Source organism: Salvia hispanica, chromosome 5 (genome assembly GCF_029641045.1).
Source record: "Salvia hispanica isolate PSC_SH4W2 chromosome 5, Shi_PSC_v1, whole genome shotgun sequence".
Taxonomy (NCBI): domain Eukaryota; kingdom Viridiplantae; phylum Streptophyta; class Magnoliopsida; order Lamiales; family Lamiaceae; genus Salvia; species Salvia hispanica.
In genome coordinates, this window is record NC_142696.1 from 29,437,142 (window position 1) to 29,459,988 (window position 22,847).

The 22,847-nt window shown below is 36.6% G+C and overlaps 1 protein-coding gene and 1 pseudogene across 2 annotated transcripts; both read left to right on the top strand.

The window, feature by feature from the left end:
- The first annotated feature begins 1,106 nt into the window (after nt 1–1,106).
- Nucleotides 1,107–7,165, top strand: LOC125187856 (YTH domain-containing protein ECT4-like; annotated as a pseudogene). Its single transcript, XR_016130432.1, has 8 exons — nt 1,107–1,438; nt 2,121–2,158; nt 2,261–2,438; nt 3,078–3,154; nt 3,235–3,748; nt 4,328–4,825; nt 5,519–5,732; nt 6,356–7,165. The product of XR_016130432.1 is annotated as a YTH domain-containing protein ECT4-like (transcript).
- An 8,715-nt stretch (nt 7,166–15,880) lies between these two features.
- On the top strand, nt 15,881–20,041 carry LOC125188668 (serine/threonine-protein kinase STY13-like). Its single transcript, XM_048085662.2, has 3 exons — nt 15,881–16,603; nt 16,899–17,891; nt 19,495–20,041. Exons 2-3 carry the CDS (start codon nt 17,002–17,004, stop codon nt 19,832–19,834), a joined length of 1,230 nt encoding a protein of 409 aa, XP_047941619.1. The 5' UTR covers nt 15,881–16,603; nt 16,899–17,001; the 3' UTR covers nt 19,835–20,041.
- The last annotated feature ends 2,806 nt before the right edge of the window (nt 20,042–22,847 follow it).

The following is a 22,847-nucleotide window of genomic DNA, read 5'->3' on the forward strand; positions in this document are numbered from 1 at the left end:
CATCGGTCAGATTAACATTAACATCATCAATTTCGTAAGCATCGACGATATGTAATTATCACCCAACCCAGCATCGGATTCGGCGCCAACCGCGCCATGACCACCCAATTGGGCTAGTGCAATGGCTGCAGCTGCACGACGATCTTCTTCCATCTACAAATAGTAGTATATGTACGAATTAGAATTTAGAAGATGAACATAGAAAATTCATGAACTCAAACTTATTAAGTTATGTATAAAAAAATAATATGCAAAATATTTTATAACTTACTTGTAAGCGAACAACCTCAGCATGGGAAACCTCTTCCAAAATTTCTCGACGAGTAGGTCGTCGTGATTTTTTCGGACGGGTAGATTGATCTTCGGCAATTCCTTTGCCCCGTCAATCACGGTCACCACCACCACGAGAAGAAGACATATTTTTTTATAGTAACGTAGTTGAACAAGTTGTAACTAATATGAAGAGCAAATTATGAAAATTGATGAACAACTTAGGTAAACAAGTAGAGAGCAAATTGAGAGAATGAGGTAGAGAATAGAGAATTGGAGATTGAGAGAGAAATACTTGTTTACACAAGAATGAGGTGAGTAGAAGTGATGAAGAAGGGGGTATTTATAGATGAAAAATGGGGGAAAAATCTGATATTAAAAAAATATATATATATATATTGAATTTCAAAATTTGAAAACTGTCGAAAACCGCCGGTTTCTGACTGAAAACCGGCGGTTTCCGACACCTTTTCAGACCCTACGCTGCAACCCTACGCCTACGCCTGAACCCTAGCCATGAACTGTCGGGAACCGGCGGTTTTGTGTCAGAAACCGCCGGTTTTCCGACACAAACCGGCAGTTTTCCGACCTTTTTCAGCCCTACGCCTGCAACCCTAGGAATGTACCGGCGACGGCTACATATTCCCGGTTAACCGCCGATACCGGCCCGTTATAACCGTGAAACTGGATTTCGAACCGGAACCGTCCGGTTCCGGTTCCGGTTCCGACCCGCCGGTTGGGTTTGGCCACCTCTAGGTTAAACAAGTATAAATTGAAGTGGTATCGGAAATGAATCCAAAGTGAATGCATGTATGCATGCACATGTTGTATGCATATATTGCTCGCTCTAAAACCCTTTAGTGTCTGTTTGTTTTCAAACCCTCCCGCGAAGCCAGTTCTAGCATTCTCTAGATGCCCAAGCAAAATTGAGAGCGAATTCCAATTTTCTATGGAAGGAGAGGGCTTTCGCGCGTACACACTTATATACTCGATCCAACTAATTCGATTCGTTTAGTTGGATCATCAACTGAGTGATTCAGTTCCCGGTAGATCTGGTTTTTTAGTGGCTATTTTTTCAATTTGATTGGTTTTGAGTTAATTTGATTGCGTTTAATGGAAGACGGTAATCAGCCGAGCCTCGATCGCTTCGCTCCCATTCAATCTACTGGTTCGTTCTCACCTTTTTATCGACTGTGCTCATTTATTTTACTTGCTCGTGATTAAATTTTTATTGTGTCACGTCACCTCATGCCCTCGAATTCATACTATACACTCACTGTGGGGCATTTAATCGCCACCAATGGCTGCTTTGGTATTGGAATGTCGAAATCTCTTTTGATTTGCATTTCTCAGATTGGGGCGATTTATGTATCATATTGTACATGTTATGTTCGAATGGTTTAGGTGAAGTCTTAACTGAGCTGTCACTAAAATGTGCTCAATTTTGAATCGAAGACAAATCACGATTTGCTATACAATCTCTTAGTTGTCTTGGAACTGAATATATGGTTAATTGGGAAAGGATGTATTTTAGTGTTGTTGCCTCATTCCTTTATTTTCTGAATTTTTAAGACTCCTTAACGCTGCAGAATTTTAATCTTGAAATCGGACCTTGATCACAACCTCCGTTAATTCTTGATGCACTCATCAAATTAATTTTGGTTGACAAATGCACACTTTTTAGTACCCCACCACCATCTTGTAGGATTTGTTTTCTCTTTAACCATGTTATGATATATAATTGCACATAAGAATTTTTTTACTGCTTTAGTTTGTACCTGAGTAAGCTCCATATTGTTGATATTGATTGTAAGTTTTTGTTTTTCTATGTAAATTATTGTTGGATCCAGGTGACCGAGCTGTTGAGAAACATAAATTGCCTGAACAGGTCTCTTCATTAATCTGATCCTTTACCATGCTTGTAAATCCTTATGTGTTTTTAGCATATCTGATGTGCTCCATTTCTACTTCTCTTTCAACTTGTTACCAGCATCCCTCGCCAAAAGGTGAAAGAATTGCTTCTACAAATCCTTCTCCAGATACTGCAATTTCAGGTGCCTCAAGAACCACAAAAGATCAGCCAGCAACTTCAGAACCAAGTGGAACTCTTACCGCAGTGCATCCATTCAATGCGTATACCCCTCAAGAACAAGGTTACTATTTTGGAGGTAGTTAATTGACAAAACTTGGATGGATATTTTTTTTTCCCTGTAGCACAACAGACATGATTAATTGTATCCATGACAATTGATCTCATTTTTAGTCGTTCATGCATAGAAATTTATGTCCTGATGTGGGCATACATTTTCTTTAGTGTTCCAATAGTGATAATGATGGCATATTTGCAAGATTATTGCAGGATAATCATAGAAGCTTCTGCCGTGCAGGGAAAATATGAACCCATAGAATCTATGTATAGGAATTAAATTTTGAGTTACCTGACCAAGTCTGTATAAATGTGAACTTCTAGGTTGGCAACTCCTACTTCAAGTGTACCAAACATATTGACTTTAGGCTTTGATGGTCATGCCAACTGTGCTGATTTCTCTAGCACAGCTTCGGCAAGCACATTTACCTTATACAGAGAAAACTAGAAAAGTGCTTACGAGTGTTGTTATTGTTGGAATTGGTCATCATTTCCTTTTAGGCACTCTGTTTCTTCTCTCATCCCCTAACAAAAAGAAACATGTAAGGGAATTATAATGTCGCCTGGTGCTACCAATAAATGATGACTATGTCCTGTTCATGCATGTCTATGTTACACCTTGCATTATTTGGAATTTCCTCTAACATTGCTTTTCCTTTAGGTTATGATAATGGCAGTGGTAACTGGGATGACCATTCTAACTATGTTAATGCCAACAACTTGCATGTCATACCTCCAGTGAGTGTAAATATTTCATACATATATTTTCTTATGAACTGAAAACATAGACACTAATACATGTTTTAACCTTGTAAAAGGGAATGTACAATGATAACTCTTCACTCTTCTTCCCACCAAGCTATGGCTTCGACTCCCAGATGGCATATGGACAGTTTTCCCCACTTGCTAGCCCAATGTCTTCAATAATGATTGATGGTCAACTGTTTTCTCTACACCAAATGCCTGTGACTCCCCCTTACTATCCGCCAGCAGTTTCACCTGGCCCACCTCATGTTACTTCGGGACTTCCAGCTTCACAGACTGAATTGATACCATCAGGAAATGGCAGCCAAGAAAACCTTATTGACAACGCATTTTTTGGGCCAGGGTCAGGTTACTATCTACCATTTGGTTCTTTTGGTGGTGGAGGATCTTTCTGGGAATAGTGGTCATGGTCTTTACAATTTCCCTGGCGAGTTTGCTTCTAACGAACCAATGCCAAGCCGTTCGAGTTCCTTAGATACTAGCAGGTTCATGTCTCCATTAACTTCTGGAAATGTGTATCCTCAACCTATTGGCATACTTGGATCGTATGAGCAAAATGTTGCACAGGTTTGTCAAGCGTTTTTTGACAAAATATACACTGCAGAAAAAGGATATATTCTTGTATAGCCAATTAACCATCCACTGAGTAGAGAAAACTTGTTTTCCTTTATTTCACTTTTGTGTTTAAATCTGCTTGAGCAGTGAAAGATCATATCTGCCTAGAAACTTTAGAAATTTGTAAGTCTGTTAATAAGATGGATGGTGAGTCACTTTAAAGGAGAAAAATTAGAGTCGTAGTCAAGCAGGTGATTAATTAAAAGCTGATAGACACTTTATTTTTATTGTTTTTCCCATATGCTTTCAGTTTCTGTTCCCAGCTCATTCTCCAACCTGCAATCCACATAATACTTAAAAGCCATTTATGTTCCACTATGTTCCCATCTGTTGAGTTATGTATATGGAGGCATGTGTCATTAATTTTCCTCTTATATCTTGTTTCTTGAATATCTAATGCCAGTATCTCTTGTGTAAAATGTATATATTGTAGTGATGGTTGATCAAATGGAAAATCTTCCGTAAAACACTTCAAAATATCCAGCGTATTAAATTCTCATTTTTTTCTGGATTGCTGATATTGTATGGCAGGCATCATATCAGGGTTTTGGTTTAACGGTAAACTCCTCAGCTAGGCATTTTCCCCATAGTGGTTCTTACCAGAGCACTCTTGGGCCTAATTCCAACCGGACTCGATTTACAAGTGACAGAGGTGGAAGACGTGAAAGGGATAGAGATACTGTCAATATCTCTACAGATACACTTGGTATTTCTGGTGATCGGAACCGAGGACCTAGGGCTTTGAAGCCCACAAGCAAGATTTCTCCATAAGAAGGATCTACTGATAGCAGTAAAGACGTTGGATCTACTTCTAGATTTCATGTCCAACATTTTAACTCCCCAGATTTCGTAACTGATTATGAACATGCAAAATTCTTTGTCATCAAGTCATTCAGCGAAGACAATATCCATAAAAGTATTAAATACAATGTTTGGGCCAGCACACCACTTGGAAACCGAAAATTGGATGCTGCGTATAATGAAGCAAAAGAAATGGAGGGCATTTGTCCAATCTTTCTCTTTTTTTCTGTAAGATTCTTGAACTTTTACTCTATTAATTCATGTCATGTAGGAATCTGATCTGCTTGTTATTATTTTCTGAGACTGTTGATTGATAAATTTGTATGGGAGATTTTCTGTCTGCGATCTCCTGAAAAAGAAACTTGAACAATTAAAAGAACTATAAGCCACATATTTTAGCAAATAATTGTATGGCACTGTTAATAAACATACTTGCATTACCATGGAACCAAACTTTTTGGTGATGGGGACATTCATTGCTAGTTGATTGGACATCACTTATGACTTATATACCGTGTCACAATCCTGTATCCCTTATAGTATGACTTTTTGGTCTTCAACTTTGTAATAGTTGTTGAAAACCCCCATTCTTGTCCTACATCAACTTGATGATGATCCTGTCTCATTTATATATTCTTGTATAACCCTCCCCTTTAGGTTGATTGACCCATTTCTATCATGGTATCAGTAGACCCAAGTCAATGTGGATCTCTTTGTCTGGGCGTGTCGAAGTCCGATGTTTTCCACATCACTTAACCACAATGTTATGCAATTATATTGATTGTTATTCCATATCACATAGCCAGTAATAATTGCATGAAATTACATCACAATTGAAGCATGCATTTGGTGGATCTTTTATGGTGACTGCTATATCCGTTTCTGCATGTTTGCTATAGGAATAAGTGTGATTACTTGCAGGTCAATGCCAGTGGACAGTTTTGTGGGGTAGCTGAGATGGTTGGATCTGTTGACTTTGAGACCAATGCTGACTACTGGCAGCAGGATCGGTGGAGTGGTCAGTTTCCTGTTAAATGGCATATTATCAAAGATGTACCCAATCAGTCGCTTCCGTCACATACTTCTTGAAAATAATGACAACAAGCCTGTTACTCACAGTCGAGACTCACAAGAGGTTCTGCTATCTTCTGAAATATTTTGTTCCATTTCAATGTGTTTAACTGTTGTCACTCAATGTTGCTATTTGAAGGTGTTCTAGCCAAAGTTATATTCTACTCCAATTTATTAGAAAACATTAGATATCAGAGCTTACCTGTATCAAGTGAATTAGTGACTTTCACCTCGCAAAAGTTTCCTTAACTTGCTAATCACATGGCAGACTATATTCTACTTCTCTTGAAGGCTACATCTATAATCTATAGCTAAAGGTCTTGGATTTCGTGGCCATTGGTTTCTGGGCTCTTCGGAGGAGGAATTTTTTTCTGTCCAAAGTGTGCAGTTAATGGCTCTTTTTTATCCTCTTCCTTGTTCTTTTTGTGTTCTCCTTTTGGATTGTCTCCTCTTTTCATATCCAATTATTCACCAGCAAAATTAAAAACTCCTAATGCCCAACTACGTAGGATGTCAGTTCTGGGTCAAATTACTATAATGCTGTCAAGACTTTAGTTTTCTATACCATACATGTATAGATCATCCACTCTTCTTGGAGGTTCATTATTGTGTGTGCTAACCTTTTAATCATCTTGTTTTCTATGCGTTGATGCATATGACTAACTTGATGGTATTTCTATATTTTAGGTGAAACTAGAACAAGGAATTGAAATGTTAATGATCTTCAAGAACCATGATGCTGACACCTCTCTTCTTGATGATTTTAACTTCTATGATGAGCGAGAGAAAGCCTTGCTGGACAGGAAGGCAAAACAGCGAGCTACTCCTACTGGAAATACGACGGATACTCTTACTACCGATTCGATAAATAAATTGTCAGATAACTTGGCTGACGCTCTCCAGTTAGATGGTGTTAAAAGCCTCTCAAACAAAGATGTGGAGTAACTCCAATGTTGGAACGCCAGCAGGCCGCAACTGCTTTTATCAGTTCAGAATTGGCATTGGAGTAACTGACTGGGACCGTCGAGGTGACATTTAATTCGTTCCATGCTTGCCATAATCGGCTGCTCTGCATAATCACTGCCCCTTTGGCATTGTCTCATTTTCCGTGTGTGTGAGTACGTGGCTGTTATTTATTTTTCTTAGGTAAGAAAGGAGGCTGAATTCTGGATAGACCTCGTACTTCTTCATCACCACCTCTTTAGATTTTGTTCATTTGTTGCCTAATTATTTCTTGTTAAGATTGTAGTTTTAGGCATGGGAGGATTAGAGGCCTCACATGCCTGGTATTTTCTGCCCTTTTTTTCCTTCTCTTTTACCTTTTCTGGTTCAAGTGGGGCAATTATTTAAGCTGCTATTAATTAAAGGAATGCAGCTAAGATTATTATATCAATTGAATGAATAGTTGCCCTTTGTTAAATAACCAAGATTTCAAATGACAGCTTGAAATTTATCAGTGTTACTGTGTTATATTCAATTATCCTTAAAATTGCTATAGTTATTGTTTATATTGTCAAATTGGTCGATGCAGTGTAAATTCTGAGATGCTTCCTTGGTGATACAGTGCAACGTCTTCTATCATTTTTGTGTCGCTTTTCCTAGACATGTTTTTTCTAGTTATCCAAATTGTGAATTTAATTGAGTGAATGTTCATCGAATTTTTAATTTTGGAAATGGACTGATTATTTTCAATTTTCAATTCGGATTTTTGATATGATGGTCAGTTGTCGTCAAAGTAATGCTGAGATTGTTGCTTTAAATGTCTCTGTGACTAAAATGATGTCTTTAAATTAATACTGAGATGCTGTGAAATTTCTGTAGGCCTCAAATGATCATTGGTTAAAACTATTTTAAATTAATACTGAGATGTGAAATTTCTGTAGGCTTCAAATGATCATTGGTTAAAACTATTTTAGAATCATGCTTTATCAGCAGCTCACACTATTAATGACAGTCATAATTGTAGGGTATGTAAGAATAAAAGCAAATAATCAAGTTAATTATTTCACTAAATGCACAAAACCCATAGAAAATGATATTTTCATGGGATGTGATCTCGTAGGTGTGTCTTAATACATACCACCTCTGTCCCTAAAAATTTGATACAGTTTACTATTTTGGTCCGTCCCTGAAAATTTGATACACTTCACTTTTATCATTTTTGGTAGTGGACTTCATATTCCACTAACTCATTTCTACTCACATTTTATTATAAAACTAATACTTTAAAAATAGGACCCACATCCCACTAACTTTTACAACTCACTTTCCATTACATTTCTTAAAATCTGTGTCGGGTCAAAGCGTAGCAAATTTTGGGGGACGGATGTAGTAATATTGTTTTAAAGACATACAAACTTGATTCAAAGCACACAACAACTAGGCACTCCAAGTCCTTCTTGTGCTTTGATACACATAGAGACTTGCTGGAAGGTTCTGTAATTTAGTAGGTACTCTTTTTAATTTTAAACTACTCATTTCTGTTAATTTTGATCTAGCTCGTTAGCATTGATGACTAAACCAACACTTAAATTTGTTTGGAACTATTCCAACTTAATGCACCATCATTAAGAACATCATATGTCCAAACTGAGATTCAAACTATATTTGGAAACTAATATCAGTATATCTAGTAACTGATAATTATCGATACACACCATAGACTATGAATTATCCTTTAGTTCCTTTTAAGGTGCTTAAGAATAGATTCGATAGTTTTCAATATTCTCTCTAGAATTTTTATTGAATCTGTTTATCACGCTAAATGCATAAGCCATATATGGTTTATAACAAATCAAAAGATACATAATAGATCCTACAACATATACCTGTCATATAATATATGTATGCTTTAATTTGATTTGTGATGATAAAGTGAAATGAGGGGAGTATGTACAAAATGTGTTAGCTTAGGGAAAGGAAAAATCATTTTGCAGAAGGGAAATAATATTTGGAATAATAGCTCATCTTTATCTCCTCACCCCCTCTTTCTCTCTCGCCATTTTCTACTCCTCATTGTCAACCCCTAGACCTGCCCAAAGTTTACCGAACCAGCGATTAAAACCGAAACCGTAACCGGTTCCGAACCGAAACTGTAACCGGTTCCAAACCGAAACTGTCAGAATTGACCCGAACCGAAACCGTCAATTTTTGAACCGTGGTTCGGTTCAGGTTCAAAAATTTTCGAACTGAAACCGTGCCGGAACCACCGATTCTGGACGGTTCCACACCAGAACCGCGAAAAACCGTGAAACCAAGCCGAAACCGCAAAAAATCGCAAAAATACTGGCGGTTCCGAACCGTAAAAAACCGTCGAAAAATCGCCGGTTTGGAACCGAAACCGGCAGTTTTGGAATCGGAACCGTAACCGCGAAACACCCTCGTGGTTCGGTTCTGGTTTGGCAATTTCTAAAACCGGAACCGGCGGTTCTGAACCGTAATCGCCGGTTTCGGAACCGTGGGCACCTCTATCAACCCCTACTTCTCGCTTGTTCAACTACCATGCACCGCCCCGAGTTACTAGTGACCTCGTTAGGACACTACATGTCCACGCCGACCACCTCGACTCCAAGTTCCTCGTACCTCTTCTCCCATTTCAGATTTTGGGCTTCTAGCTCAAACTATCAATTTTGAATTTTATCAAAGATTGACGCAAACCAAGTTCAAGCGTAAATATAGGAAAATACAAGATCTAAGATAGAGCAAGAAAGTCAATGGAGTTTTAGTTGACGTGTAAAAAGTGAAGTAGCGAGATATCTCATTTGCTGGGTAGTGCTAGTGTGGAGTCACTATCCTTTTTGCCGATAAATTTAAAGTGATGTACGTAACATGCTTAGTTGAGAATTTTTTATATGTATAGTATTGGGATTGCACAGCAGAAATACGCGTTAATTAAATAGATCCCAAAGCAAATCTATTTAGGTGATTAATTAAATACATCTGTTTTGGTGTAAAACACATAGATCTATGGTAAACACGTCAAATTCGCATAAATTACATAAATTAAATGTGTGTGGTTGTATCGCTAGGATGCTCCAAAGGATCGACGTGACTTGCACCTTCTCTACGTGTAGAATCTTGACTTAAACTCAGATCTTCTAACTTATTCCCTTGCTCATGATTACCCATTTGCATGAGCATATCTCGGATAATCAAAATAGATCTAGATAACATACATGTAGACAAGTGCCCTAGTAATTCAAAGAACTGGAAGAATTAGATGTAGATCGGCACAAGAAGAGCTAGAAAAATTGTTCTCTCCTCTCTTCAGACCGTAAGAGGTGTTGATTTTGAGTAAGGAGACTAGGGTTTAGGTTTTTTCTTCACTTCTATCTCTATTTATAGAGCCATGTATATGTATGGACTAGGTTAGGAATGTTGGGGATAATTGCAGCGGAAAATGCAAAACAAATAAATCCACATAAGAATCTATTTATGTGATTATGTGGGTCGATTCAATTTCATGCTTGAACATGTAGAAACATATAATTGCTCAATTAATCACATAATTTAAATTAAATTATGTTGTTGAATACTTACAACAATGATTCTCCAAAGAATCGAAGTGGCTTGCTACTTCTCCACGTGTAGATCTTGAAGCTTGATTGTGAATGCAAGACCAAAGATCTTCTAACCTATGACCCTTAACTCTATAGATCTAAATTCCTTGTGGGAGGAATCTCTTAGAAATTATAAGAATCTTGAAGGAGAAGACAAGAAAGCCAAGTGTGGAGGCTTGGGTTTGTGATAATCCTTGTCTCATCTCCTTACATTCTTATTTATAGAGTTTATGATGGGCTAGGTTAGGGATCTATGGGGCTTGGATTGGGCCTCCCCCATTGGACCTTCTTTACTAATTAAATTATAACCCATAATTTAATATAAGGCCAATGGAATATTTCTTGTGCCATTATAGAAGAAATATTGACCGCCCATCCAATCCGTGATTACAAGCAATCCGAGTTAACCTCTTTAATATATTATTTCCTGTGTCTAAGACTTTCTATATCCATTAATTAATTTGTAGTCTGCTATAGACTTAAAATTAATTAATATCTTTTATTTCCAAGAGTTTGTCTAGTACGAGATGTATATCAAAATATACTTTTCCTTTTTCTATTTATTCTTGGATTAAATCCAAACCGGCCGGGTTTCCGAATAATAGAACTTCTCTCGAACACCTCTTGGGGATATAGTCAAACCACGCAGGCACACGATTCAATGTAATAATAAAACTGACACCATACTAGTTATTAATTACTACTACCCAAGATATCAGGAATATTGGGTTGCGAAAAACCCGCACCTATTGATAAGTCAAAGTAGCGTATGATTAAATAACGTATGTCCTATATTATTACAAAGATTAGGAAATATTAAATCTCTAAGACATCGTCTTACAGTAGATAGCAACAAAGACGTGTCTATACTTTAGATCCATTCAATGCTATACCACACCAGTGTCACTAGTCATTCTCAAGGTAAAGACGACTTTCGGATGGACACTACAACCTTTCACGATAGGTAGCCAAAGCCTATCTAGGTTGTGAAAAAGTTTTACTTCTACAAGGTACCGGTTGGGCCACCTACTGTGATGACCTGTTCCACGACCCAACCTTCAATGTAGAAGACTTAGACTGATTTTACTTTCCGGCGTTTTAATTATATAATTTAATATATAATTAAATACGGTCAATACCTATTAAAGTAAAATACACAGTATGAAGAAAACATTCATTATTCTCATTAAATGAAGAGTGTTTACAATATACAAGCAATTTATCAAATTCAAAAATAAACTCGAAAAATGTTTTTTAGTATATATGTTCCAACAAGGAATCCATGGATGAATTAGATTGGGCCAACCTATTGGATAATTACTAATTAAACTAATCAACTCATAATTTAATTTATATCAAATCGAATATTATTTTGTGCGGCTATAGAGAAAAATATCTACTTTTCATCCAATCCTAAAATTAATCCTAAAATTACGAGTAATCTGGGTTCCATTTTAATTTATATAACATTTTCATGTTTAAGATGTCAATATCCATTAAATTAATTCTTTTGTATGCTAGACTATGAAATAAATTTAATATCTTTTCCAAAGAGTTTTCAGGTTTGGAACTTCATTTGTTCATTGCGTGGACAAATCTTAGACAACCTTGATTGTAACAGCCCGGATTTCTAGGGTACAATAAATGCGGCGACTGCTACCAAAACGGACTTGAAAGAATTTAAGATAGGCTAGGGTTTCATTTAAAGAGTTTTGACCAAAGTATTTAAAGGAACTATCAGAGCAATAAGTCAACGGTTTAACCTAGAAGCTTTAATAAGTAAAAGAAAGGTACCATAAATTACGACCAAAAATCTCAAGAGTTTAACATAATTTCCAAGAAAAAACCCACAAGAAGTCTAAAGCTTCTAAACCGAAAGGAATAAGTGCAAAGTATCCAAAACAATACTAAAGTGTATCAAAAATTCAGCGGAAACGACCAAGAGAAAGTGAAGCCATGTATGAAGACACGACTACACTCGAAGTTCAAAACATTCATCTTAATTAATTAATATGCTCAACACCCGCCACTGCTCGTCGCCATTCAACCTGCACATAAGGAAAACACATGCAGGGCTGAGTATTTTGAAATACTCAGTGAGCTCGTTGCCAAAACATTTTATAAGTTATGCCACCCTTACCATAGTGAGCTCGAGTTTAAGCAGTTATAAGAGAATATCACGAGTATCACAAAAATTATTTTCTTAGACTGGCCAGTCAAACAACTCCCCAATTTCCTCATCAATATCCACAATCACAACATTTCCATGGTGCGACGAAAGTGTGGCCACACTTTTCGCCCACGAGACCGGCCGACTAGCAAGGACGGCTCCCGATCCCACCGTGTACACAACCTAGTAGGGTTTGCGGCCCTACTCAGACCCGAATTCGTTTAAACATATCCATAGCCCTATAGCCCAATGGAGCGAACTCTCAAACTGGGCATCAGGCGCACAATATCACAACAAAACAGACATAGGCATGGCATAACAGTTAAACCACCCTTATTTCTCCACATTCATAAATTTGCAACATAAGAGAGAGTTTAAGAATAAAGCCCACTTCGACTGCTTAGATTTCAAGTATGTTCTTTCCTTTGTTATCCTGCTTCGCAACCGAGGTTTCACCTTTTAAATCACATAGGCACATATCGCAAATCAGATTCAAAATCAACTCCTAAAACATGCATGTCTCAACGCTTTCGCTTTTCCCATCGATTTATCTTAACATCATCAATCAAGGCCATGTTCATCACATAAGTTCCATTCGCATCTCAACTCTAGATCTAACATCAATATATGTCACACATGCGTACTTTGCCAACATACACACAACACACACACACACGCAACATGCACACACTCACGCAACGCGCACACACACGCAACGCACACACACACGACGCACACACACATGCGCACATATATTCCATATCCCCTTTATCCCACTTTCACTCAAACAAGATGCATGAGGGTTCAAGAATACCGATTAATCGGTTAGAAAGAAGAGGAATCGAGTAGAAAGAAGAAGATTAATATGAGAATACCTTTTTGAGAAAAACGAACGGTAGAAAAGAAGTAAAGACTTGGTTCTTCAAAAATCTTGAGGCTCAAACTCTATTTCTTCTAAAAGGATGGAGGATTATTGGAGAAAAGTAGAAGAAAATTGAGAGAGTGAGAAGAGAGGGAGAGAGGCGTGTATTTGGGGTGGGGGGCGAAAATTTGTGATGGCTAGGGTCAGGGGTTCTCTTATTTATAGTGCTCAATAAAATCTTTAGGTAAACAAATAGAATATTTTGTAAGATTTGATTCTACACAATAAAATATTGTGGAATAGGGAAGAAGAAATAACAAAATGAACTAGGTCTCAAGGCATGTAGTTTTCGAAAATTATGGCCCTTATTTAGCCAAGATTTTGTTTGGTATATTTTCCGGAGTAGAATAAAATATCACGGAGCAAATAAAAATAAGAATTCTCCCAACTAGGGATTGAAAATAGGCGTTTAGTATGGGTATCAAATAAGGAATGGATTTTGAATATTAACTAAAATAAGGTATGGCAAGTTCTTGAGGTATGGTAAGATTTGATAGAATATTTGATTTTAGGTATGGAAGGAAATCAATAAGGAATCAATTAAACAAGTAAAATAATACTTCCTTCCCAACATGGGTGATTTTCGAAAATCACCAATAAATAAGGGGGGTGTCGATTTTTCTCATAGAAATAAGGAAAAAATTGGATTTTGGATTTAATTTGGATAAATATCCCAAGAATTAAATTAAATCCGGAAAAATAGAATTTCCTCTCCAAAGAGTGAAGGGGTTCGAAAATCTCAAGAATTAGGTGGCTAGTATTTATGGAAATTTTCCCTAATATTCTCACTCACCCAAATAATTCACCTCATAATTTAATTAATCACATGCCACATCATATAATCAACAAGTTTGACTTTTCAAACTTCCAACGCAACTCTAAACTCGACTCGGTCAAAGAAACTCATGCAATAAATTCATCCATCAATTAATTCTCGTCTCCCACGTCATCAATAAAATTCTAGGGCTCTAAAATTAGGGTTCGAAAATTCGGGATATTACATTGATAGATCTAGATGAAGCTACGAAGACAAGAACCCTAATTTTATTACAAAAAACACGAAGAATTAGATCTAGATCTGCATGAGGAGAGTTAGAAAAAAAATTCTTTCTTCTATACTAGGGGGGTGCCGATTTTATGGTCAGAGAAGGAGGCTAGAGCGCAAAATTCATATCATCTTGTCTTCTCTTCATCTCTATTTATAAAGAATTCTTTCGACTAGGGTTAGGGATCAATGGATGAATTGGTTGGACTAGCCCATTGAATATTCAATTGAATATTATTTTATACCACTAGACTTGAGTTCCAATTTGATTTATAATATTTCTGAATTCAAGATTTTATCATCTATTAATTTATTTATTTGGTCTGTTATGATACTTGGAATTAAATTAATATCTTTTACCAAGAGTTTTATAATTTGGAACTTTATTTATTATTCATGGAATACATTTCAACTGACTAGTTTACTGAATAATAAAAATATTTCCTAAACACCTTTTGGGATATAATCATACTACCCTTGGCATGCAAATTTAGTGTAATAATATTATTTATATATTCTAGCCATCTAATTACCACTCCCTCCGTCCCAATGAAGATGACCTCTTCTTGGGACGACACAAGATTGTATGCATGCTAATTTAAAGTGTTTAAAAAAGGAGAGAGAAATTTGTTGGGTGTTCAAAAGTAGAAAAGATGAATTAATTAAGAGAGATGAAAGGTTGTTGATATTTAAAAGTATGAGAGATGCAAAAAGTAAGAGAGAGAAAAGGTTGTTGGGTGTTTAAAAGTAATAGAGATGAATAAAGTAAGAAAAAAGAAAATAAGATTGAGTATTTTAAATATTTCCTAAATAAGAAAGGGGTCATTTTGGTTGGGACGAACGAAAAAAGGAAAGTGAGTCATCTTCGGTGGGACGGAGGGAGTATAACCTAAGATATTATAATGCATTGGGCTACTAAAAACACTTGCATATTGATAATTCAAGGTGGTGTATAATCAAATGAACATATATACAATGTTACGTACAAAGACTAAGAAATACTAAACTCTCGAGATTGTATCTTTCAGTATATAGCAATAACGAATACTGCCATTATCAGATCCGTTCAGTACTATACTACAACAGTGTTGTTAGCCTCTCCTAGAGAGGAAAGAGTTTATCGTACAAACACTGCAACCTTTCCGATAGGCAGCCAAAGTCTATCTAGTTCGTGAAATGTTTTTCTTCATGCAAGGTCAAGTGCCCTACTTTGAACCCATAAGATTCACTACTTAGACCTGCAATGCAGAAGCCTTAGACTCATTTATTTAACGCATCAATATCCTTAACTAAACAATGATATTAATGTATTTAATCTCAAAATAAGGGTTTGAAGTGAGTACTGAGTGTCTCGCATACATGTATGAATAACTTGTTTACAAGGACATGTACACTTGAAACAACTTTTAGCATACAAACCCCAACCGCTTGAGTATGCCAAATGCTTCCTCGGCGGATGGCTTTGGTGTCTCCTTTAAATGCTTCCTATCGATAGTGATTCCTTTGTCGCAACACGTATAGTGGCAGGGCTTTCAAATTTCAATATTCAGTCACAAATTTTGGAGTTCACTCCAATATTCTTCTATGTTTGAATCCCTTGAATGTGCGCTTCTCATTCGTGTTTCAAGATCACAAACTTGAAAAAGTTTGAAAAAGGGAAATCGAACTTGCTCTTAGTACCATATCGATTTGATAGCCGAGACTAATATTGTATTTCATTGATTGCGTTAGAATCAACAGAATCAATGTTACATACTTCTCCTAACATAGCCGATTTCTCTCAACAAGGAAAATTATCCTCCTCAATCTTCTTTTCCATTTGATGATATTTCCTTCCTTGTTTAACAAGGGGGATTGAAGAGGTACCGCCGCGGGGCCACACGTGACCGGCGCGTGGATGCAAGTGCAACTAACATAGCATTAATGTATTATGATGTGCGGCTACGATGAGTCCAGTCGCCACGCGGCAGCGGTAAGCGCGTAGATTACTAGTTCAATATTTAATTAAATGAATAAAGAAAATTGAGAGAAAAAGGAGACGAAGACTCTGCTCAATGCTCATACTTCCCTTCATTTTTCATCTCCTCTCTCTCAATACTCTGCTGCCGCTGCTTTCTCTCTCTTCAATTGCGCTTCTTCGACGTCGTTGCTTCTCTCCATTGGTTGTACGGTTGAGAGACGTGAGCTGGACGAGGGGCAGAGCTGTAATTGCACAGAGCTCCGTTCGCACTTGATCGGGGTGAGTTTTTCTCTTCGATTTTCTCGATTTCGACCTCGGATCACTGTCTAATTTTGCGAATTTTAGGGTTTATTAAGTTTCGTTGCTTTGTAATAAATTTCTTTTCGCGGGGAGGTTTTGTTTCCATGGAAAGTTTTGATTTTTAATTAGCTCAATAGACTAAAAAGGTAAATTGGGTTAAATAATGAATCTAGGTCTGATCGTATTAATTCATATGAGTACGATTAAGTTTTTGGCGATTAAATTATATCGAGTGTTTGTTCAAATTTGTAAATTGATTGTTTTGTGTGTAAAGTTTTGGTGTGGGAGCTTGGGGCTTGCTATACTAATGCGGTAGGTAGAAGAAGAAGAAGAGTGTTGAGGTTCCGTGTTGCAGACTGGTAAACACTACAGAGAAAATGTTGGAAGGTCCCAAGTTTACTGGAATTGTAGGGCTAAACAATAATCATGAAAATTATGTGATGCATTTTTATCACAAGCTCAATGAGGGCTCAAATATGTCGACCGAGAGTTTTGGGAGCTTGCAGATGAGCAATGGTGGAGGGTCTGTTGCGATGTCGGTAGACAATAGCAGTGTTGGGTCAAATGATTCCCACACTCGTATCTTGGGTCACAATGGCCTCAGGCATGTCAAAGACTATTCTGTCGCTGCCAGTGTCAATCACGGAAGAGTTTCTCATGGGCTGAGTGATGACGCCCTCGCTCAAGCTCTGATAGATCCTCGGTATCCTACTGAAGGACTTGGGGATTATGATGAGTGGACGATTGATCTGAGTAAGCTGAACATGGGACCTGCTTTTGCTCAGGGTGCTTTTGGGAAGCTCTACAGAGGCACATATAATGGTGAGGATGTTGCAATTAAGCTTTTGGAGAAGCCAGAGAATGACATCGAGAGGGCACACTTGATGGAACAGCAGTTTCAACAAGAAGTAATGATGCTGGCTACGCTTAAACACCCAAATATTGTTCGCTTTATTGGTGCATGTCGAAAGCCCATGGTGTGGTGTATCGTGACAGAATACGCCAAGGGAGGGTCAGTGCGCCAGTTCTTGACAAAACGGCAGAATCGTGCAGTGCCCTTGAAATTAGCTGTCAAGCAGGCCTTAGATGTGGCTAGGGGGATGGCGTATGTTCATGGATTAAATTTGATCCACCGGGACTTGAAATCTGACAATCTTCTAATTGCCGCTGACAAGTCTATTAAGATTGCAGATTTTGGTGTAGCTCGTATTGAAGTACAGACAGAAGGAATGACACCAGAGACAGGCACATATCGATGGATGGCCCCGTAAGTTTTGTTGTTCCCTTTCTTCTTTTGACTTGCTTTTTTAGCTGTTATATTTTTCTTTTGCACTTGAGGATGACAGCATCCTTTTTTCTTCCCTACCTATTAACATCCTGGGCTGGCAGTAACACTCCTTTCTCCCCTGGGAACTGTCGACTAATTTTCTCAGCCCAATCATCTAATTACTCCTTTAACTTATTCTTTTTGGAAACAATCTTAGCAAGTGTGTAAAGTGTATGCCTATTGGTAGGAAATCATATTTTTATTTTATGGAAATAGAGTCTCTTATTTCTTTTTGCACCCTGATAGGTAATAAACCATTAGACATTGCGATAGTGTAGTTCGAAGAGTTTCATTTATTTAACCACGTCTTGCCTAGCCACAAAAAGTTTCTTTATTGGCATCAATACCCTAATTCATTTATTTTATCCAGTGTTGGAATGGTCAATTTCTCTCACCACTACAAAATGCATTAGAATCATTCTTTATTCTCACTTCACTGACCGATTGCTGGTTTATGAGTCGCGTGTTTTTCGCAGTTGTAAGTTGGGGATGTATGACTGCTTTTATTTGACCATGATGTAAAATTGGTTATTATTCCATTATCTAGAGATATTATATTTATTATTCTTTATTACTCTTTTTATATCAAAAAGAATTGTTGAGGTGTCTTTTTAATTATGCTGGTATCTTTTAGGTATAATTTAGACAATATACCGGAGTAGGAATCGTCATGTCCTCTAGGAGTTGACCAAAGCCAATTAAAAGGCTGGGAAATGCTTTGACATAATCATATTCACTCCCCTCATCCCCAGCTCTTTTTTTTCTATCAATAATTTCCCTTCTGTATTTCATCAAAATCTTCTTGTAGCAACAACGTTAGGACAACTTCATTAAGTTTTTTGGGAAACAACTGCTCTCGCGCCATATAGAAGTTGCATTATTAACTGATATATTTTTCAAGCATATTTATAGTCCATTGGAGGAGTTCTCCAGCATATTTGTGGTGGCCCCAGACAAAATTGTTTGAGAAAAATCACGGGTTAGTAATGGACTAGCCACCAGGGGCGAGTGGTTCTATTTTCAAATAAAATGTGTGCATTTTAGGTCTTAAGTTGCATAAGCATATTCTTGATTACTATAGAAATAATTGAGACTAGAGAGTGGCATCAAGAAGTGATTAGTAAGTCGGTCACCAGAAGTCGAAATTGAAGTTCTGGTGTCTGAGTACTGCATAGCTGGGAGTACTCTACCATGAATTTGGTGGAGATGTTAGAATTTTGTGGGACAGCATTAATGCAGTGCAGGAACTTATCAATAGATAGTATCTTGTTGCCAGCAATTTCACGATCCTATTAGTTTGTGTTGGACCTGGTGAGTTTTGAGTCCTCACCATTAAATTAGTGTTGGGAAGTAGTACAAGCCTATTAATGCCCTTGAGACCAATGCTTGGAATACTATGCACTTGCACTTGCACTTGTTGAGTTGAGGATAGAGACGCTGAGTAGTTTTCGTATGATTTCTGAGCATGGTTGTTTTATCCTTTTGAATCTGGATCATGATAGTATGTGCATTGCACTTAGCACTTTGTGGTATGAAATTGCAGAGAAATGATCCAACATCGGGCTTATACCCAGAAAGTTGATGTATATAGCTTTGGGATTGTCCTGTGGGAGCTAATCACAGGGATGCTCCCGTTCCAGAATATGACTGCCGTTCAGGCAGCATTTGCTGTGGTGAACAAAGGTGTTCGGCCAACTATCCCTCACGAGTGTCTGCCTGCTCTGAGTCAGATCATGATGCTCTGCTGGGATGGGAATCCTGATGTTAGGCCGTCCTTCAAGGAGGTGGTTAGAATGCTCGAGACTGCCGAGACTGAGATCATGACTACTGTGAGAAAAGCTCGTTTCAGGTGCTGTATGAGTCAACCGATGACTACAGATTGATGCAGAGAAGAAAAAAAGAAATCTACTCCATAAGAATTGGGAAATAGGCGACTGATTTTGTGCCAGTTTATGTATTTATGTATGTATTGCATGATCAGCCTAAATTTATTTCCTAGAAAGTTTACGATAGCAACTGCTTGCTTTGATTTTTAACTTCTGGATTTTAAGATACTGTTTTTAGTGATAATATAGTCTCATATCATACAATATGTATGTATTTATTCATTTCGATACAAAGAATACAACAATTCGCCGATCGGCTTGGAGATTCATGGTCTCATGCCCCAATGGGCGCCGATCGACTGCAGATCTCGGCGCCGATCAGCCATGGACGCAGGCATGGCGGTGTCCGATCGGCCCCCCCATTATGGATGCTTCCATTTTAGTTTGTCACTCAAGATGTTCGCTTTCTATATTTTAAAATATTCAACTACGTTTTTTACTTTACTTATTACATCTAATAACTCTTAAAATCTTGTGTTACTTACAAATGTGGATATATGAGTGAGACGGATGGAGCAAGAAGGTGAGGGATAATAAAATAAAATAAAAAAAGTATGGAAAAACTTTTGATCTGCACTATTTACTTGGTGAATACGATATTATACATAAGTGGAGTGTTCGGGAAAATCGATTAATGAGCCAACAAATCAAACTTGATTAATTAAAGGGTCTATTTTTTGTGGTGTTGTTGAAGATATTAATTGATGATGATGACTGATCAGGTAAGCCTCTCACCGGTGTAATCGGTGCAATATTATTAGACGTGATGTTTTTCAATCTGTTACATTTCCTTTTAAGCAAATGTGACTAATTGATCAACATTTGTTTCATTTTCTATCATACATGTCCTTTTATTAATTTATGGCCAATTAATATGGATGAAATAGTTTCGGCATTAAATTGCTTTAGCCTCCTCAAATTAAAGATGGGGTATATATTTTTGTAATTATTATAAGCTTTTTTTTTTAATTTGCGATTGGATGAACGATAAAGTTTAAACCTTGATTCTGGATGTGATCGTATTCTGGTGTTTTTGAAGGAACCATATTTATCTCTTTGACTTTTTTTCAAGTGTAATAATATGAGAAAAAAAATACTACATCAGTCTTTGAAAAATAAAATTTTTTAGAATGGCATAAGTTTTAGTGCTTTTTTTTTTAGTAAAGTAAAAAAGATAGAATAGAAAATGTGAATGAAATATTGTCAGTGGAAAATTGATTCTAGTTTATTAAAAGAAAAAAGTTTCCTATAATAGAAAGTTTTGATTTTTAAGGGATGCATAACTCATACTCCCTCCGTTCCATAGTAATGGAGACGTTTTTTTCGGCACGAAGATTAAGAAAAATTGTGTTAGATGAGTTAAGTAAAAGGGAGAATAAAGTGGAAAATGAAAAAGGTAGAGAGATGAAGAGAGAAAAAAGTAAGATAGAGTAAAGTAGGTGTGAAAAAATATGTTGACTTTTACTGAAAGGGGGAAATGACTCTATTACTATGGAACGGAGGGAGTACTATTTTTAAAAGACGGAGATAGTACATGCCAAGGAGAAGGATGATATTACGTCTGTGCCTTCAATTTTACGGTTCTCTAACTTAAGTCGGTGTTTTGATAGGAGTTAGTGGAAAGAGAGGGCTACCACCTACCATTATAGTTAACGTGAATCGGGACTCCTAATGGCGGACACAATTGACAACTTCTAATGGTGTTAAAATACTATTACTTTGATTAAAAAAATACCATGACCACCAACTATTTTTATTAAAAAAATACAAAGGTAAAAGGTCGGGTATGATTGATTATAAAAGTGCCATGGCATAAAATATTACTTTGATTACTCTTCCTTCCGAAGGTTTGATTACTTCTTACTCTGATCGGTGTAATTAAGACACTACCATACAATACGATTAATGAATGAATGGATTTATTCAGTAAGGTAATATAGTGTAGTTTCTCCAAACCTTAAATATACATATACATAAAGAAACTTTGGGCGGTGAAACTATTTTTAATATAAAACAAAAATAAAATTACATGAAAACATTATATTTTCAAGAAAAATCGTAAATATAATTGTATTAGCTTGTCACAAAAAGTTTATTAAGCATTTGTTGTTTTGGAAATGTTAGTGGAAGTTTTGTAATTAAGAGTCAGGTAAAAACATGGCATATGAGTTTAGTTGTCGTTATGGGTTTAATTTAAGTTTTTATGAGAACCAGATTAAGCATTGCAACTTGCAAGAAAGGACTAGCAATCCATTTCCAAAATAACTCTGTCAATTATTAATTGCCACGTCAATTTTTAAATTACTCCCAGGCCAAGTATCTAATTTTCATTTTCCTGCAAACTCATAGCATAAATAATTATTAATTGTATATGTAAAATGTTAGGCTTCCGGATCTCAAAATTGCTAATTCAAACAAAAATAAATAAATTAATGAAGCATGAAAACTACATACTATAAAAAATCATCTCTGATTCTCTGTCTCTCTCTATCATATAGATGATTTTGACAGACGGAATCCTTGATTTCATATACTGTATTTATCTTCTATTGAAGTATTCGTTTCATTGTTTTCAAGTGGTTAGTTTAGTCCGCTCATTAAGTTAAATAATAAAAGGAAAAATATCAAATAAAATTTAATGATTTAATTAAATTGATGGGCAGCACAGCCAACCATGTCATGTGCAATTAAACATACCAAACATTTTATCCATTAATTTAGATGCTGATTCTTGACCATTACACTCCAATTATGGTATAATTGGATATATTTATTTGATAAGAGTGGTTTGTAGTGTACAGTGCGGAAACCAGACAAAATTTTGATAATACTTATATACAACAAAATATACGTACTGTGAATTGTGATATTTGATAGATATGCTCATATTTGTTTGATGGAAAAATGTTTCCGAGAAATACCCTCTCCAACTCTCCAACTATCCAACTATACAACTCACAATCTTATCAATATTGAAGTAGTGGAGTATTACATTGTGATAAATTTATTT

Bases quoted from the DNA above. Each gene is read 5' to 3' on its own strand.
- LOC125188668 (XM_048085662.2), top strand. From the start codon at position 17,002: ATGTTGGAAGGTCCCAAGTTTACTGGAATTGTAGGGCTAAACAATAAT. The intron at 17,892-19,494 runs GTAAGTTTTGTT...ATGAAATTGCAG, and splicing joins ACATATCGATGGATGGCCCC to AGAAATGATCCAACATCGGG.